At 32.8% G+C, this 20566-nt stretch overlaps 1 protein-coding gene across 2 annotated transcripts; it reads left to right on the top strand.

The window, feature by feature from the left end:
• Positions 1-2291: 2291 nt before the first annotated feature.
• LOC139521047 (large ribosomal subunit protein mL51-like) lies at positions 2292-11000 on the top strand. Of its 2 annotated transcripts, none has more exons than XM_071314274.1 (4): positions 2292-2329; positions 8513-8838; positions 9482-9586; positions 10710-11000. In XM_071314274.1, the coding sequence occupies exons 2-4, from the start codon at positions 8535-8537 to the stop codon at positions 10952-10954; spliced, it is 654 nt and encodes a 217-aa protein (XP_071170375.1). In that variant the 5' UTR covers positions 2292-2329; positions 8513-8534; the 3' UTR covers positions 10955-11000. The 2 variants fall into 2 exon arrangements, with proteins under 2 accessions (XP_071170375.1, XP_071170374.1); XM_071314273.1 differs by having other exon boundaries at positions 2294-2343.
• Positions 11001-20566: the final 9566 nt, after the last annotated feature.

Raw genomic sequence — 20566 nt, 5'->3', positions numbered from 1 at the left:
ATGATACTAAACCCCTAACGGGAGGGATTGTACCTGATATTCATATGATGAAGACATAATCTTTCAATCAGTTTAATTGAGGTCTGGAGCTGGCATGTCAGTTAACTGCTAGTAGTCTGTTGTTATTTATGTATTATTGTCATTTTATTTATTTTCTTTTGTTACATCTTTTGACATCAGACTCGGACTTCTCTTGAACTGAATTTTAATGTGCGTATTGTTATTCTTTTACTTTTCTACATTGGCTAGAGGTATAGGGGGAGGGTTGAGATCTCATAAACATGTTTAACCCCGCCGCAATTTTGCGCCTGTCCCAAGTCAGGAGCCTCTGGCCTTTGTTAGTCTTGTATGATTTTAATTTTTAGTTTCTTGTGTATAATTCGGAGTTTAGTATGACGTCCATTATCACTGTACTATTATGCATATTTTAGGGGCCAGCTGAAGGACACCTACGGGTGCGGGAATTCTCGCTACATTGAAGACCCATTGGTTGCCTTCGGCTGTTGTTTGCTCTATGGTCGGGTGGTTGTCGCTTTGACATATTCACCATTTCCTTTCTCAATTTTATTCTTGTTTATGATTAATCACCTTGTTGTTTAAACTAACAACCATGGCAGTGCTTTTAAAGTAGTTCATGATTTTAACCATTTTTTTTCTTTTCAGCGTTTTTTTCTTCATTTTTTTTTTTTGGCCAGCCCACAATAGGAGGCAACTGCCTACATGCCTCTTTGTCGTTTACGGCCCTGATTGGTGTACATTTCTGATACTGTCAGGTTTTCTCTATTTATAACAGATTTCAAAATAAAAGACAAAACTTGCATTTTAGGCTTTTGTCACGATTTTAGCCATGTTTTGTTAAATTTGATCCAGTCGTTTCGGAGAAAACTTATGTAAAAAACGCCAACCGAAGCTGATGTAAAAAGCTCACTTTGCTCTTTGGTGAGCTAAATATCGGTTGAAAACGCTTAACTCGTCAGATCGATACAAGGCAGATAAGAATCTCACAAAATTACAGACTGGACTTGGAAAGGTATTAATTAGAACAATCACAACAACAAAAGACACAAAAATACAGATCTGAGAGAACTCACAGTTACTGACAGCTAGTTCAAAGATAATAACAACTACCATTTGCCTTCTTCCCGCCCGAAAAGCGATAGTTATAGTGCTGGCTCCATTTTAGACGTATTCACTAGTAAATATATTTAAGTCTAAACCAGCCATTTTAATCTTAGATAAACGTACTCACTATTAAACGAATTTTAGTCTAAAACAGTCATTTTCAATCTTAACTTCATTTGAAAAGATTGAAAGATTGAACAGTAAGTTATTAAGCCATGTCCAGTATTTTCGGTCGGCTCGCCGAGTGGTCAAATAGTTCAAATACTTGCCTGTGAGCACTTATGCTGTGAGTTCGAATCCCTCACGTGGCAGGTGAGCTCGACTACTCGTAATCGACTAGGGTTTTCAGTTATCTTACCGAAGACCACTGCATACGAAAATAATGTCAACGAATTAGTGTACAGGAAAGAATAGCAGTACATTGATGAAGATTTTGAGAATATAAAGGATTTTCTTTTTGAAGAAAGTTAACATACGCGTGTTTTTACGTCACCAACAGGTATCATAACACCAGTAGTGTCACTTCCATGCATGATTGACCATCTTAAATGGAAGTCACTGGAAACTCGCAGAAACATCAATCGAGTAACAATGATGTATAAGATCACACACCAATTTATAGCAGTCGACCCAAACCTTTACCTCTCAGCACAGCCAGTCAAAATCACCAGATTCACCAATTCACTACAATATCAAACTTTCAGCACCAGAACAGATTACTTTAAGTACAGTTTTTTTCCATACACAGTTGAACTCTGGAATTCACTACCACAAAACATCATTAATGTAAACTCTTTGGATCAGTTTAAAATACTGATCCAAAGTCAGTATATTTAGTCATCCACCCTGTTTGTACATATATGTAAATGAGTTCATTTTGTGTTTTATTTTTGCACAAATTTAATTTTTGATTTATGCACTCATTAGATTGTTACTTTTTATTAAGTGTCTGTTTGCGATGCGCCGACAGCAAAATGTACAAGATTAAATTGCTCTTATTTCTTTTTAGAAAATAACAAACATGTATATAACTTAACTAGCTAGCTAATAACGAATCGATATCATATAACTATGAGAGATTATAGACATAGTACAATGAATTATTTTTTACGGCCTCGCTCGCTCACCTCAATCATTTTTAAATCCGGATTTTATCATTTCCGATATGTTCCGTCATTTACACACCGAATATAAGGGAAGTAAGCAAGTAAGTAATCCAAGGTTAGTTTGGTTTGTAAACTTTATGTACTCTTCTAATATAATTCTATGATCTGAAGCATAAGAACTTGTTTCTTTCAATGGGTACATGCTATTCACACGTGTAACAAAAATAACGTACTAGTGTACGTAGTAAAATCCATTTTCATTGACAGAAATACACCTTATCGCTAATCCCGACTGACCCGTCCGCTTGAACTTTTGACGTCAACAACAATCACTTTTCCATTGTTGCGTCAGATGTTTTGTTTTATGACGTCAAAATTTTACGGGAACCTGTGTGATTTCCAGCAATGGCGGACAAATAGCGATAAGGTGTATACAGTGTCTGTGATCGGAAAATGGTACAAAATATGCACCTGACGTTTCTTGTTTTTCTTGCTACACACTTGAAATTTATCTGACAGCATTGTCTGTCCAAAGAAATTTTTCAATAAGGATCAGATGAAGAGAGTCTAATAATCAATGATACTCATTTACTGCATTTGATCCAATGTTCAGATTTTGTTTAAGCAAGCTGATTATTCTGTAGGCTTTATGGCATCTGTTTTTGACTTCATCACTCACTATAGAATTTGAATGTGAATTTGCACCCTAGGTATTTAGTTCTTTTGCCATGTTCAAATGTGTGGCTATGTTAATATGATGATACAATTAATGGTCATGATCATGTTAATGACATTGATGGAGGGTAGATTGCACTCAGTGGCGGATCCAGCCATTTTTAAAAGGGGGTTCCCAACCCAGAGTAAAAGGGGGGTGGATTCCAACTATATGCTCCCATTCAAATGCATTGATTGTCCAAAAATGGTCACTACATGTATGTTATCAACATCTTTTTGTCATGTTTGTAGGTCGTATTAGTCTTTTTCTGATGATGTTAAGTAAGGTACATGTTAGTCCAAATAATTATGACGTCTGGCAAGGCTATTTTAATTTTTTTCTGGGACGCGCTATTGTTTGTGGTCTGCAAATATTCTTGGATGTAAATCTTTCAACATGATTGATCAAGCATGCAAGAAGACTGTGAATATTTGACAAGATAAAGTTTTAACTGAAAGTCTAGACTAGATTTGTACAACAATACTTTTCATTGTTCACTTATTAGCTCACCTAGCCCAAAGGGCCAAGTGAGCTTTTCTCTTCACTTGGTGGTCAGCGTCGGTGTCGCCATTGTCGTCATAGTTAACTTTTACAAAAATCTTCTACTCTGAAACTACTGGGCCAAATTTAACCAAACTTTGCCACAATCATCATTGGAGTATCTAGTTTAAAAAATGTGTCTGGTGACCCGGTCAAGCCACCAAGATGTCTGCTATGGCTAAAAATAGAACATAGGGGTAAAATGTAGATTTTGGCTTATATCTCTGAAACCAAAGCATTTAGAGCAAATCTGACATGTGGTAAAATTGTTTATAAGGTCAAGATTTATCTGCCCTGAAATTTTCAGATGAATCGGACAACCTGTTGTTGGGTTGCTACCCCTGAATTGGTAATTTTAAAGGGAAACTTCGCAAAAAAATCAAAAATTGATATTATGTTCATTCTGTATAAAAATGTTCAAATTCATAGATATTAAAGTTTTATTCCGCTAGATAAGCGATCACCATCGATTTTAAATTTAGAGTATCAATTCTCCGAGATCCGCCATCTTGTCTTCTTTCCCGATGAATAAAAACGATATGTCTATAAACCACAAAGAAACAAAACTACAGTAACCGATGTAGTCGTAATTGCGTGTCGATATCTTGTCAATCGTACGGTTGTTTAATACGACTAACTAACTTGATACGGAAAATATTCTTACTTTTTTTAAATTACCATGGTCTGTTGTTTTTAAACTGTTGATATTGGAATTAGGTGAAAAGTCAAAGTTGAAATCATAAATAAGTGTTCCGTGAAAATTGTTTTCGAAAATCTAATTTGTTCATAATTCTTTAAAGTAATAAACTTTTTTCAAATATATTTTGATCTTCCCTTATCTGATCACCAGCATGGCTAAAGGTATTACTTCCAAAGGTATTGTGAGGGGTGTGAGGTGACACGTCCAGGTATTCAAGCGATTTCCTGTCGGGCTTGCAAGTTCATGCATCGTTTCACTTCTGCAGGTATTGATCAGTGTACACGGCTGATAACTTATAACTTATACCTTTTCATTTTGAACTATCAGATGTATAATATACAACTCTGTCTTACTTGTCATTACTAAACTCATACGCTTGTTTATAAATAACATTTCTGGTGTAAAGAATATAATTCATAATATATAAATAATACCCAAAAAATAAGATTTGATGAAATTAAAATCTATTTAAATATTATTTCCAAGGGTGTATTTGGGAAAATGTAATATATAGTCATTGTCAATAGTGAAGGACAGATTGGAACAGACCAGAAATATTGATTTAAAAAAATGTACGCACTTGCCGACGATTCGTTTATACGACTGGATATAAAGTTACGGAACTATAGCGCAATTTAAAATATATACGTGTATACATTGAACATAAGAAAAAAACATATATTTTGAATAAATAGGGGTAAAAGTGTTGTAAATAGACTAGCCAACGTATGCCAACAATATGTAATCATCGAATGTCGATAGACTACAGTTGTATACCAAAAGAAGAAGAGAACCAATTTGATTTAAATACAGGTCGATGTATAACTTTTGCTTTGGTTCATTGAAGCTGTGGACCTAGGAAAATCACAGATTTATATTTCAATAAGATTGTTCTCAAACAAAGGAAGGAATTCGTCATCACAATTGTTATATATGCCACTGGACGAACACTAATTATCCCCAGGGGATGTGAATATTTTGCTGGGAAACTTTTGAGTATCAAAGTTTCAAATTAATTTCTGGATTTATTTTCTTTCTTGGTATTCAATAACCGTAAAAAGAATAAATTACTTGTTCGCTAAATAGGGATATTCTTGTCAGATAAAAGAATTTTAGTTATATTTAAAAAAAATAGGGAAATATGACATTAAATTGGTTCTGTCTTTTTTTTAAACATCGTTAAAACGATGTGTGTCTAAGGTGAACGCCACAAGAACCCTGTAATACTAGTACGAGAGTATAGCATGTAAACATTCCTTCTCAATAATATGGTTGTATTGGAAAACTTTTCATACAGATTGACAACTCATTGTCCGATATGCATGTAATATTTGCCACATGACGCCCATAGTTCTTTCTACCATCATCACCTTATTCCTTGATATTGCTGTAAACATCGATGGTTCACACCCAAACAAAATGGGAGTAATGAACCTTCAGAGCTTCTCTGTGTTATACACTTGTGAAATATATAGACGAAATTTCTGTATTGAAATGAATCTACATCTCACAAACAGGATTTTCAAATAACGATTTTGAGTAATCACCTTACAAACCAATAGAAACGTATGGCAAGATATAACCATGAAGGAATTTAGTTTTTGTCAGAACTCATCACTATATCATAAACGTATACGTATATATATGCATACAGTTTCAAATATCAAGAACAAGCGTTCGATGTCGATAGTCTGTTCTCTAACTGTTCAGAGTTAGACATGTCACTTGTTCATTCTTGGAAGCCTTCATATTCCCCGTCTAACGATGGGAACTCTTTCTGATTGTGTTGACTATAAATGCTTGTATGGTAATTCTGTCGTTTATCTGTACAAGCGGTTGCATTTCCTCTCCTTTCCCAACAAACAAACGAACGAAACGCAACTAGTCTGATTTCTCTGGAGCTCATCCTCAATGGCTCTTATACGTCAGGAAACTTACATGTATACTAATAATGATTGTTTCATGAACAACGATGTATGAACGAACTATTATAAATTCGTCAATATCTGTAATGCATGACTAAAGTATAACTTTTATTACAACTACTGTATTACTTATTTGGATTAATGACGGCTATCATGTTCAACATTGCACAACTATTATCATAGAATTTTAAAAAAAATCCTCAAAAATCCTCAAAAGATATAATGCCTTAGCTTAGATAATTAGTATTCTTTTCACAAAAAGTTCGTGTAAATGATTGTCAAATGAATTTAATTATGTAAGAATAAAATGTTAAAAAGAAACTAAAAAAAAATTATGCATGTTGTATGTTGTATTTTTTTGTCAATTAAAAACTTTAAAATTGCAATAGTTTTATTAGCATTTAAACACAGCCAGATTTGAATACAAGTTAAGAAATTCCGGTAAAGTCAATGATATCAAACAGATGTACAATGGTATATCAAATTGGGTAATATTGCATTTAGTTTTTATTAAAGATTAAAACTACTATTTTTTGCTTCATATTTGAATCTTTACGCCAATTGCTGCTAAGAAAGTAATCAAAAATTGTTTCCTTTTATTTTTATACACTTTCGGAATTACGAATCTGAATTTTATTTTCAATTAATTTACACAATTTAATTATTGTATCTTTATTCTCATCGTGTATTTAATCTTAGTGTATTAACATCATGACAGCATATACTCTAATCCTTTCTATTTATCCTTTCCAAATAACAACATTTATACCTGTGTACGCTTGAACACACACCTGCGGCTAAATAGCTACAAGGTAAACGAATTGACCTCAAGCCGAGAAATATACAGTGACCTTTACAAAATAATATACACACTCTGCTCACACATTAGTTGCATTGAAATGATTATCAAAACAATAACGGTAAATAGAACTGAAATATTTTCAGTTCAATATCAGTAAAAATGTTCAATAAATATTTTATGAAAAAAAATCTCAACAATAATTAATTAAATTCATTCAAAAACATTTACTAGAGATAATTTTATAGGAGTTTAATTCAATCAATACAAAACGGTATATATATGCATATTCACTTTCGTTCATTCTTATATTGTGGTTTATAACTTCGACCATTCGTCAGCTGTGCGCTTTTAATTACGTATATTGTCGATAAGCTATAAGAGTTAAACAGATTTTATTTTTTCCCAGAATTCAATAAATCGGGCTAATACGTCACGACCCACTCGAGAATTCAACCAAAAAAGTTACAAATACTTGATTTTCTCCGTTATTAGAAGGAATATAAATTTAAAACTTTGCAAATGTGTTTTTTATGTTATGATGAACATAATTAGATGATAAGTAAAAAATCGCGGAATTTCCCTTTAAGGAAATTTTGCTGATTTCTGTTATTATCTTGAATTTTATTATAGATAGAGATAAACTGTAAACAGCAATTATGTTAAGCAAAGGGTGATCTACAAAAAAGTCAAACATGACCAAAATGGTCAGTTAACCACTTAAGGAGTTATTGCCCTAAAAAATCAATTTTTGTCAATTTTTCCCACAGTTTTTGTTATCATTTACAAAAATCTTCTCTGAAACTATGAAGAAAAATTTAACCAAACTTGTCTACAATCATCATTAGGGTATCTAGTTTAAAAAATGTGTCCAATGACTCCACCTGTGAACCAAGATGGCCAACATGGCTAAAAATAGTACATAGGGTTAGATGCAGTTTTGGGCTAAAATCTCAAAAACGAAAGCATTAAGAGCAAATCTGTTCCAAATAAATGTGTTCGTAAAATCAAGGTCTATCTGCCCCGAAATTTTCAGACCAATCAGGCAACCAGTTATTGGGTTGCTGCCCCTAAATTGGTAATTTTAATAAAATTTTGCAGCTTTTGGTTACTATCTTGAATATTGTTATAGACAAAGATAAACTGTAAACAGCAATAATGTACAGCAAAGTAAGAATTTTTTTCTGACCTACAAATAAGTCAACATGATCAAAATGGTCAATTGACCCCTTAAGGAGTTATTGCCCTTTATAGTCAATTTGCAACTATTTACATAAAGTTTTGTAAAAATATTTTAACTACTTAGATAGATTCATACGTTCATTATAATTAGAGATAATTGTAAGCAGCAAGAATGTTCAGTAAAGGAAGATCTACAAACACAAACACATCACCATCACCAAAACACAAATGTGATGAATCCCCCCGTGTCCTTTGTTATGGTATGCACATAGACCAAGGGGAGCGACACAGGCATTTTAGAGCCTCTAGTTTAAGGTGCACTAACTGCTATCCATGTATTAATTAATGTGTGTTAGTCATATTGTTTTTAAGGTACCTACAATCATGAGTCCATGACAACAGATATTGTTATGTTTTTTTCAGGAAAAAAGTGAGGCCACTTTAAATGGGTATAATAGGTCAGAGCATATGTCTTTTATGTCATGGAATGGAAACACATACAAAACAGTTATTAAACAAAACTTCACCGTCACAAATGTATACATTGTATAAGGCAAAGCAGACCATTCCCTGTGTTAATCTCATCCAAAAAAGATTGATGTCATCAAAGTTTAAAAAAGATAAGGAGACTGTCCATAGGAAAGATGCTGCATGCATAGGTGAAGGTGACAAGATGTATGAACCACAGTCACCATACAGGGAACATTGGCCAAGACGTTATGGATGGGATAATAAGTTGTTTGGAGGAGGTAGGTTTCATCGTTATATCTTTGATTTTAAAGTTCACTTCAGTTTTATGATATAATTAATCAAAGGAATGATAAGGGCATAACTTCAACTATATTAATGATGTAAAATACATTACCAGTACATCTTGAGTTTTAAATTATTATTTTCTCTGGTCTCACAGTATGTGGCAGATCCAGAATTCTTCATAAATGGGTGGCCCATTGACTGTCTAAGAGGGGGGCAGATCCGGTCATGCTTCATTGATTCCCCTAAATCTGCCTCTGAGTAATCCAAATTATGATTACGATTATTTTGGGGGTTTTGCAAAAAAGATTAAAAAAAAATCAAGATCTATGCTCTTTTACATGTTATAATGTATCTAATGTATCATATATGATTATTAAAGAACATTAGGTTAACAGCAGTCAATAAGTGAATCTCTGACATGAAATAATATAATCTGCATTTAGATTAATAGTACTGTGTATACATTCAATTATCTATTGTTGGGCACATAATCTGACACACTTTTATAGTACCAACTGGACAAGAATTATCACTGTTTCTAGTAAATTATATTTAATGATTCCATTAAGGGGTATTCTTTTCAAAAACATTCTTACAAACATTTTTGATTCCTTAAGTATATGGATCTGATTACAGGTGCTTTGCCAAAGTTGGATGAACCATTGAAGTTTGCATTGAAACAGAAGGATAAGGACTATTGGGACAAAGAACATGCTTTATTTGGACAGAATGATTATATTGGTAAATATTTATAATACTAAAATAACGAATCAAAGAATTCAATTTTATCTATAGCCAATATAGGACAATAGTTTTGATTAAAAATTACACCACTCCAGACCCTTTTGTTTTCCACATAATTAATATTGCCAATTGCAATAATTAACAAGTTTCGGGTCAATTCTGATACTGATACCAATAGTAATAATCATCTGTTACCTATTACCTTATCTGTATGTTCCGCATATGACAGGCGCACCACCAAACAGTATATTACGGATTTTGCTATATATACAGGGGTCATAATCACAGGGTTGACACTGCTAAATTCAATCATTGTCAAATTGTTCCCTATTGTAGTATTTTAATCAGTAAGACTTTCTGAGATGACAATACTAATACTAAAAATCTGGACTTAAATTAGGCGTATAACTATATAAATTAAATGTTCACAGTTTATACAACAGATAAAGCTTTCACTGGAAAAGAAAAATGTACGAAAACTCTGCCATGCGACGTTCCCAAAAAGTAATCTTTTAAAAATGAAAAAAAAAATGTTGCAAGCATCCATTTAAAAGAATGAATAGTGAGCATGTATTATATTTGAAAAAATAAAACAAAACATCTGTTATTCGATTTTTAATGATGTGAATTTAAGCATGGGTGCAATATGGGTACTCCTCATTACGGAATCATGGTTAGTTTGGATGTCGATTCAAACCCATTTTTCTATGACTAATTATGGATTAAAAATCAAACTGGTGTATCTATACAATAAAGAAGGATACAGCTGCTACAAAATAAACACAGAATTGAAATTTTTGTCTTCATCATAAAAAACATAGGTGAAAAAACTGTCAAAAAAGGTGCAATTTGGGTAATTTTACGACTCTAAATAGGAAGCGAAATTCGGTTGTAAATTAGAGTCCGTAAAATACACAAACTACTGCATGACTTTACTATTAGGTAACGTCACAAGTTGTAACGGTAGATAACAATTCTGTCTGATGAACCGTAGGAGATGCGGTGAAAGCGCTAACAGAAACAATGTTCGATTTATGATGTGATTTTTTGTGTTTTTTATTTTTAAATATAATGATTATAACATATATGTAAGTATATTCCTAACATTTTTTTTCTTTAGATATATTAGGGGATGGAAATGTTAGACCAGTTGATTTAATGAAGGGTCCATCATGGATTCGTGGTTTTAAAGGAAATGAAATGCAGCGCATCATTCGTAGATTACAGTTTGATGGACACAAACTCCAACAATTATATCCAACAAAGTTTCATATGATACAAAAAAGATTGGATTATCTGTACAAACATTATAATCTACGTCGTTCTAATGCCATAGGAAAAGGAATAAAAAGAGTTCAAAAATAAAAATAAAAATTCTTGCCTTTAGAAAATTAAAAGAATTTTGACTTGATCTGTTTTGTTTGAGAATAATCCCAGCTGACTTTCAAGTTCCAATGAAGTACCATGTTCACTTAACTTTCATCATACACAACCATCAGAACTCAAACCACTTTCACAAATGGACCAAATGTGGCCACTATGAAAAAGAGGAGATGTGGTATCATTGCCAATGAGACAAATATCCAACAAAGATCAAATGACATAGATGTACCGGTACGTTATGATTTTCTATAGATGTACATATAGTGCCACTGTGGTATAGAATCTATTTATTTATTTATCCAACTTAACTATACACAATTGTCACACAAGTGGGAGGTTATGTTAGCTATAAAACTAGGTTTAATACATCAATAATGCTGTACCGAATTAGGAATATGACAGGTTTTTTCTCACTCAGTTCCTTGTTTACGTTATAGTGTTTATACCCCTGCTGTAACGGAGGGAGCATTTTTAAAGAAAATTACATAAGTTAACTTGTGCAAGGTGCAGGTATCTAATATCTGTTCTAAAAATATCTGAATACTAGTATTCTGAATATTCTGACGTAATGTTTAAAATTGGAGTTATCTTCCTTTAAAATTGAGAATGGAAACGGGGAATGTGCCAAAGAGACAACAACTCGACCATAGAAAAAAACAACAGTAGAGTCACCAACAGGTCTTCAATGTAGCGAGAAATTTCCGCACCCGGAGGCGTCCTTCAGCTGGCCCCTAAACAAATATATACTAGTTCAGTGATAATGAACGCCATACTAATTTCCAAATTGTACACAAGAAACTAAAATTAAAATAATACAAGACAAAGTCCAGAGGCTCCTGACTTGGGACAGGCGCAAAAATGTGGCGGGGATAAACATGTTTCTGAGATCACAACCCTCCCCCTATACCTCTAGCCAATGTAGAAAAGTAAACGCATAACAATACGCACATTAAATTTCAGTTCAAGAGAAGTCTGAGTCTGATGTCAGAAGATGTAACCAAAGAAAATAAACAAAATGACAATAATACATAAATAACAACAGACTACTAGCAGTTAACTGACATGCCAGCTCCAGACTTCAATTAAACCATGTAAACTGACTGAAAGATTATGATTTCATCATATGTCCATAATTGTTGGTGAATCAGTTTTCTATGTTCTGTTTAAGTGTAGTAAAGTTAATCTTTTTAGCCATGGTGTTGTCACTTTATTTTCGTCTTATGAGTTGGAACGTCCCTCCGGTATCTTTCAACTAATGCTTTCCTAGCATTCAATGCAATGTTTAACTTTGCTTCCCTATGATGGATTAAAAGCAACCTTTACTCTCACTTCTTGAACAAGTACTTTGATTAAATTTCTGTCTGTCACATGTCCGTTGTTCCTGGCTTCATTTTCATAGTTTAATTGACTGTCTAGCAGTCTTAATCTGTCCTTGACCTCATTTTATGGTTCATTGGTCAATTTTATCACATTAGGTCTGTTTATTAGATTCTGCCTGTAAGTAATAGGTCAACCATATTTCACTATTTTTTTAAAAAGTACATGTATACTGCAAAGTTTAGAATTTAAGTTTATAAACGGTGCTATTCCCAAATAAGTTTTAACATTAAAAGCTTATCTATTTAAGTTTAATAAACGGCGCTATTCCCAAATAAGTTTTAACATTAAAAGCTTATCTACACGAAGAACAGTGCCATTCATTCTTGGGTTGTTGAAGTCTCTTGAATTGTGAAAATCTGTATATAGAGGAGCAGCTGCAAATCTTAAACTTTTATAACCAAGCCTTGACCTTTAATGGTTTAATTTATAAATTGTGACTTGAATGAAGAGTTGTCTCATTGGCACTCATATCACATGTTTGAAAATTATATTTTATAAAACGGAGATACCGTAAGGATTATTCAAGGCAAGTTCGGTTGAAACTGGTGTAATACTATCAGAGGATATATATTTACAAAATTTACGTCGGGCATTTACTTTTATAAATTGTTATTTGGATGGAGAGTTGTCTCATTGCCACTCACATCACATCTTCCTATATCTATGACTGAAAACCGTTTTCAAACAATTTGTAATAACGAATGAAGGGTTTATCCAATGGTTTCAGCTAGTTGTTTACCGTTTTATATGTAGATCTTTAATGCTGATCATTTTTGCTGTTTACCCTTCCTACCTTTCTATTGTGTTTTTTTTTTTTCAGTAAAAGGCAAATCACTGATCTGATCAAAAGAAAATGTCGTTTAAGATTGTACTTTGGTGAAATTTAAAAAATCAAGAAATTAAAATTGATACTACATTTTAAAGGAGCATCAGTTAAGCCTTAGAACAAAATAAGCTAAAAAATATTGATAGGTCATGGACCTCCTTTTAGAGATATTTGAGTTTTTAAAAACAGCGGGAAAAGGCTGACTCGGACTTTTACCTTACATTTGTATTGGTATTATTTGGGTCTCAAATCCAAAGAACAAAAATTAAGAAATTGCTTAAATTTTGGAAAATGGCTTTTTATGAGCTATTAAAGTCTTTTATACAAAGAAAAATGGGTGTTATGAGGCAAAATATTTTACCCTGTATTGATAGAAAAATACAGAGGAGTCCGAACATTTGACACCAATTTCGATAATTTTGTTGAAAATAAGAAATATGTTGATATTTTTTCTTTTTAACATTTCTTTATTTACATCAGTTGCTTGTAACATTGTCTTCAACGGACTTCAACAAGTCTCCTCGTGAAGATCTAGAATTAGTATAAATTTCAATGCTATCAGAGACATATACATGCAGTATACATGTCTCTGATGCTATTATGTTAATAAATAAAACATCAATCTAACATAGGCGGATCCAGGGGGCCCTCCCCCTTTCGTGAGAAAAAATTGGTTGTTTATATAGGGAATCATTGAAGCATGACTGGAGCGGGGCCAACCCCTTAGGTCAGTAAACTTTATTAAATACAATGTGTTTTCCTATCAAATTTTATCTGAAACCTTTTTTATCTTTGTTATTTCGAAGTCTTAATGCCAATATTTCAACAGATGTGACAAAAAGTAGAGCTGATAACGGACACACTTGCCTAATTCCTCTTGAATTCTTAAACAGTCCGAAATCCGCCCATTATTAATAATACATGTTTGAAAATCAGTATACAAAGTTTTAACCCAATTTACGAATGATTCATGATCCAAAGTGATATAAAGTATCTGACATAAATTTCCATTGAAGAGTGTCAAAGGCTTTTTAAAATCTACAAAAACAATAGCCCCTTCTTTATTATATATATTAACTGCATAATATATTATATCTTGTATTTGCCTTAAAATATGTCGATCTTGACAGAGAACAATTTTGCCTTTTCGTGTTATCTCTGTCGATTGTGGTTTTCACGACATAAAGACAATAAATGCATTTTACCTGGCCTCATGGTCTAATATTACCAGATTTGTGAACAAACCGGAACAAACAGCCGAAACTCAATACTAGATGCCATAAGAACCATTCCCCTCAAATTAATTTGATATTTGGTTAATCAGTTTCAGAGAAAATCTGTAAGAAAACTGATGACGGACGGTCAAAAGATAACCGATGACGACGAATCCCATGATGCCAAAACCACACTTGACCCACATGCACTTGTCTCTAAAATTATATAACCTATAGACTTTAATATAAATGACACGTGTCTGTGACTTGTCCTGAGGGAGTAGGAACCGTACTTAATTATTATTTTCTAATTTATTACGCGAACATTTTATAAAAGTGTGTTAGTAAATATTATGTGATATAATTCATGTCAGTACGAAGACGTCAATGTGTTCATTCATATAACCTAAATAATAATCACGTCATGAGAGGCTGTCTTTTTCTTTGTTTTTTTGCGCTATGACGCACACATGATTTATGTGGTAACAGCATAAAATTAAAATTAAGTCTTTGCAGACGTCATATTTATTTTATTATTATTTCGACTACATCTTTGTCTGAATACTTTTGATGATCATCCAAATGTCAATATCAGTTGTATTGTATGTATACTTACTAAGAATGATCGAACTATCAATCAAATTGACAAAATATCTATATATAGACACTCTTCAGATATATAACTCCCGTTTGTTTTAACTTGATTGAATTGTGCATATAATTAATATATATATATATATATATATACTATTCCAATTGTCATATCAATTAGGTCAACCATGCATTGCTGTATGGTATGGAATATAAGTTAAACAGGATAGACACCTTCACATTAGTAATCATACATTAATTTTCTTTAGTGTAAATTACATATTAAAACAGTTACGATTCTACTTCGTCAAAATTATCACCCCATTACGCCAGCGTAAAAATGAAAGCCATTGTAGTGATGACGCGCTGCCAATTTTGCTCTTGAAAACCGACAAATTTATCCTCATAGCACCATTACGATCCTTAAATGTCAGTTGTATTTTTAAAAGACAAATGTATCTACTAGCTAATGAGCATCAGTTAATGATCTTGCCTGCATTGGGGCTGCATTGGTTTAACTTAAAACTATTGTCTGATCGGTTGTCAGGTGGGATTTTCGAAAATTCATAAACATTTAAAAACATTCTAATTCATTATTTCGTGGAAGGGCAGACTAGATTTTTTAGTGGTTGAAGACTATACACATTAGTTATCACACTTTTCTCGAAGATATGCATTTTCATCATCCAACTTGAAAGACTGTCGTCAAATATTTTTAGTAAAACAATATCTATTCGAACACACCTACTCTGTTTTTGTGATTCAGTAGCTTTTATATATAAAAATTATAGAATCTGAAGCGAGATGATGTATCAAATATTCTTGCTTTGTACGATTTCAAGATAAAATAATCAACTCAAACACGCCCTAACATAAAAAGGTGCACTGACTCGATTTTCAATTTTTGATTTTTTACTTGAGCCACATAATGGAAGGACAGACACAAAAATTACTGAACTCATAGATTGATATTTTCTCCGTCCGTGGTATATAAAAAAATACTATCGGAGGTTATGCATTTTCTTCGTCCAACTTGATAGATACCGATGTCGACTGTAATAAATAAATTGAAAACTTGTGCAAATGGTGTTTTAAAATAAAACACTTCGTTATTGAGAAGAAAATTGTCATTTTATTACTTTTAAATGTTTTATTACTAAAGTAAACATTACAGTAAGCATTTATCGCGTTCTCTAACTAAGAGCTTCGGACGATTATCTATTTCAACCGGGTTTCCGACTGTTACCTTTTTCGACATACGTTTCATTAAAATACATAAAACATTCAGGAAGTGTTTCGCTTAGAAGATTAGTACATTTAATGCCATTTATTAAAGTAACGAGTATCTCTCTTTAACATTTACAACTTTCTCGTGTATATTTTACATCAATATCCATCCAGTTGTTCAGGAAATGAGCTTTAAAGAGATACATTGATAGACAAATAGGGTACAATATGCCTGCAACGCAATCAGACGCATACAAATTCCCATTTAGGTTGGACATTCCAAAGCAGCCTCCAATAATTTCGATTTTTGACAAATTTTAATCGGGAACGGTCCTGCCAAGTCAGCAGTAAAAATCGTGAATGTGTGACCCCAGCTGAACTCTGATGCACAACTTTTCCCGATGATTTTTTTTTAAAAGTATAAATCCAAACTGTAGAAACGCAGGATAATGTGTGAAAAAACGGGGAATTTTTGTGAGACTATTAAGGCAATTTCGTAAGAAACCAATTCGTTTTGAAATAATTGCCGAAAAACGCTGCTTGCAAAACAGAAAAATAAAATTATTTTGGAAAATAATACGGGATCTGATTTATTGGAAATACATAGAACAAGCAGTCGTTGAAAATCAGGCAGAAAATGATTTTTGGAATGGAATTCTGATAAATAAAATTGTCCTTGAACTTGGTTATTGTGGCGCACAACTTTCCATATATGTTCCAATTGTAACCAGTTTTGGAATATTTTTGGACTGAACAGAAAATATGGTCCCGGAAGTTTGTTAAAAATACTGTTATCGTATAAGCGCAGTTTACACAGGACAGCAACATCGGAATGACGGAAAAGTTAACAAAGGCCTGTCATTTTGGGATGTCAACACTTAATGCGCACCCGTTGGGTTGAAATAACATTAGATCATTCTGACCCCGTTTAATATTTTTTCTTTCAATTCCGTATTTCGAAAATTATTTCTTGAAATTTACAATCACACGATTCATTAGATAAAACCCAATAAATGAATAATCGGAATTTTGGTGAAGGTAAACCCAGAAAAGCGCTCCGAACGCCAACAAAAAATTAAAGAAATATATTTGTTTACCTATATTTCTTCAAATGCAGAAACAAACTGAAAACACTTATATTTTAATATCATTTTGGTTCATGTTAATTTACACTTGGGTGTAAAGGGATGTTTTTTTTTTTTTTGTTGAGTTGGACATAATGTACAGTCGAGATTTCCCAACTATATTCCATTATGAGCTGCTTTTTAAAATAGAACACAAACATAAATGCTTATTATATATTTTGGTCCCTCAACAAAATGCCACGAGCATACTGTTTTATCCGTGTCCATTTGGCCGCCCGTCCCTCACTTAATCGTTATATAGGATGTAGCTTAATTAGGGTTTATTCATCTTATTTCGAAGTGCTATATTTTTTATGTAAACTTTAATATCAATATATATACCAAAAGTGCGCATCCCTTACAAGATTCTACAGGGATATCCTAGGATTATTATCCCAAGACCTTCCTGGGACTTCCTGAGATATTTTCTTAATTGGGATATCCCAGGACTTCCTGAAAATAAATTTCAAGACTTTTCAGGATTTTTAAGGAGAGTATTGGAACAGGAATTCCTGGGATATCCAGGGAATCCTGATCCTAAAAAAATATAGGACCAAAATGAGACATTTCAGGAATTTTCAGGACTAGTAACCCTGAAATATCCCAGGATTATTCTTAGAAGTCCACGTGTTTTAGGACTTCTCATGACTAGTAAACCTGAAGTATCCTAGGTTTATCCTGAGAAGTCCCAGGTGTTTTATTAGGACTTGTTAACCTGGAATATCCAAATATTGTCTCTTGATAACATGGACCCTTATACTTTACAAAATCTATGAAAAGACAGTATTCATTCTTCTGATTTTTTTTCATCACGACACATTTTATGGCATTTTCAAAATCAAATTTATTTTCTATAGTACACTACAGTCACTGTTTTGTTCATTGTTATCTTCAATTCTCTCAAATTTTCCCAAAAGCCCTCTTGACTTTATTAAGTTGGTCACAGAGTTTGGTCCTCACTATGATAGATTTGCATAATATCAGAGCTGTTGAAATATCAGGACAACAGATTTCAGGACTTCATGGGACCTCCTGGGACACTTGAAATATCAGGATTTACAAAATGACCAGTGCTGGGATTTTTCTGGATATCCCAGGACTTCCTGAGGATATCCCGAAAGAACAGATTTTTTCAGGACAGCATTTTGCAGGGGAATTATTCAGTCAAGACTTTTTTAAATGACAGGTTGCTAAATTTGGTATTTTGAAAATATATAAAGGGACGCAGAGCACAGAGTCCGACTTCCTCCTTCTACAGTGTACAATTTCAAGGTGGAACTTTTATAATGCACCAAGTGTTTAACTTATAGAGGATGCATGTATGTTCTCAGATTTTTTTTATTGTATCATTTTCACGAATGACAGAATTTTGAACTTACATTTAAGACAGTTTGCTAAGTTTGTGTGCAACTATGCACACTACCCAAACGTTGGTTTTTTTTTTACATCATACAGAGAATATACTATATTAAAACATGTATTAATTTATCTTTCATTTTTACAACTGACGGAATGTTTTTATTAGTAACCTGTTTTGATGGCTGCATTAGAAATGCGTCTTTTAGACACAATTTCAAATTGTATTGTATCGTCCTGAACATGCCCGAAATATTTGCCACCGGACATTTGCAACCTCAAATCAATCAATTCTAATTGTACTTTAAAATCACTTCACTAAATAACATTTTTGAAGCTGAATGTGCACCTGTTAGTTGGAGATAAAACTAAATCAGTAGAATTAATAGGAAATTTACGAAACCAGACAGGGAAATGAAAACAAAATAACAAACACCATTCAGATCCCGTTACATATTTTTTCAGTATCTCAGTCTCAGAATAAACACGTATATTAAGTAATGTCATCATTTTTCTGCCAAATAATAGAACAGAACAGAACAGAACATAACATATTTTATTTCCAATTAAGGGACCACAACGGGCATACAGAGCATACATGAATAAGGCAAAAGAATATTGATTTGCATAGATACATAGATACAAACAATTTTTTGTACATACAGTTACAATACAATTACTAACTCATATTCACTTTAATAAATTTACCAACAGCATTAAGGAGCTGATTGTCTTCACAGTTTAATAATTAAATAAATTTATGCTGATTATCAAGTATAGAAAAATTTGGAATTCTTTGGCAAACAAAGTCAAAGAGAGCATCTCTATCTGATTTAAAATTTTCACAGTTAGTTAAAAAATGGATTTCATCTTTAACACAGCCAGAGGAGCATTTTTTGCAAATTCTTTCATTTCGTGGAATATTTGAAAAACGACCAACTTCAATTTGAAGCTTATGAGCAGAAATACGTAATTTGCATATAGATCTTCTAAAATCAAAGTTCTTAATTAAAGAAAGATAATTTTCATAACCAAAATTCTGCTTAAATTTCACATAATTAGCATACCAATTGCTAATATATTTAGTGTGAATTAATTTACTAGATATGTTCAAAAATTTATATTGTCCGAAATGTTTTACTTGTTTAATTTCAAAAACTTCTAATACTTTTTTTAACAAATGAGACCCAAGAAGTTATGTTAGATTTGTGAAGCTGCTGCATTTATAAGCATCTTTATGCATATCGGTTAATTTTGAAGCAATTTATCTATAAAAAAAAAAACAAGGATGGTGACATGTGTCTCTATACATGCACGGGCTCACAATAAAATCCTGGAAATTGTTAGTTTTTAGTCTTTCTCCATATACAAATGTATAAGAGATCGTAATGAAACCCAACCTATGTCCCCCGGCCCCACCCTCTTTTAAATGTCTGGATCCGCCCCTGGCTGATATATATATGAATGAGATATGATTTCTTTGGGAAATATATGTTACATAGGTAGGGATTTTACAATTATTCAATAAATGAAAGTGGGTTATTTCTTTAATCCCAGCTGCACAACTGCACCCAAAATCAAATGTTGAGACCCCTGTGGTCGATACACGACCTAGTTTCTCGACATTGAAGGGAAACCCCCTATATTTGACCTTGAACGACATCAACCATGCGTCAACATGTTTACATCACAATTTAGTTGAGTTTTGGATTGAACTGGTTTGTGAGGGTGGTAGTGTTTGTAAACAATGTTATGCTTCAATGAATGCATGGCTGTATATAACTGAAAAAGAAATTTTCCGTCTGAGCCGTTAAAAATGTTCATATCAATGAACTGTTATATATAACCGTTTTCCAGTTAATAACAATCATTTAGG

This window comes from Mytilus edulis, chromosome 4 (genome assembly GCF_963676685.1).
Source record: "Mytilus edulis chromosome 4, xbMytEdul2.2, whole genome shotgun sequence".
Classification (NCBI taxonomy): Eukaryota; Metazoa; Mollusca; class Bivalvia; order Mytilida; family Mytilidae; genus Mytilus; species Mytilus edulis.
The sequence above is the reverse complement of the archived record's forward strand: the minus strand, read 5'-3'. Positions and strand labels throughout refer to the sequence as shown.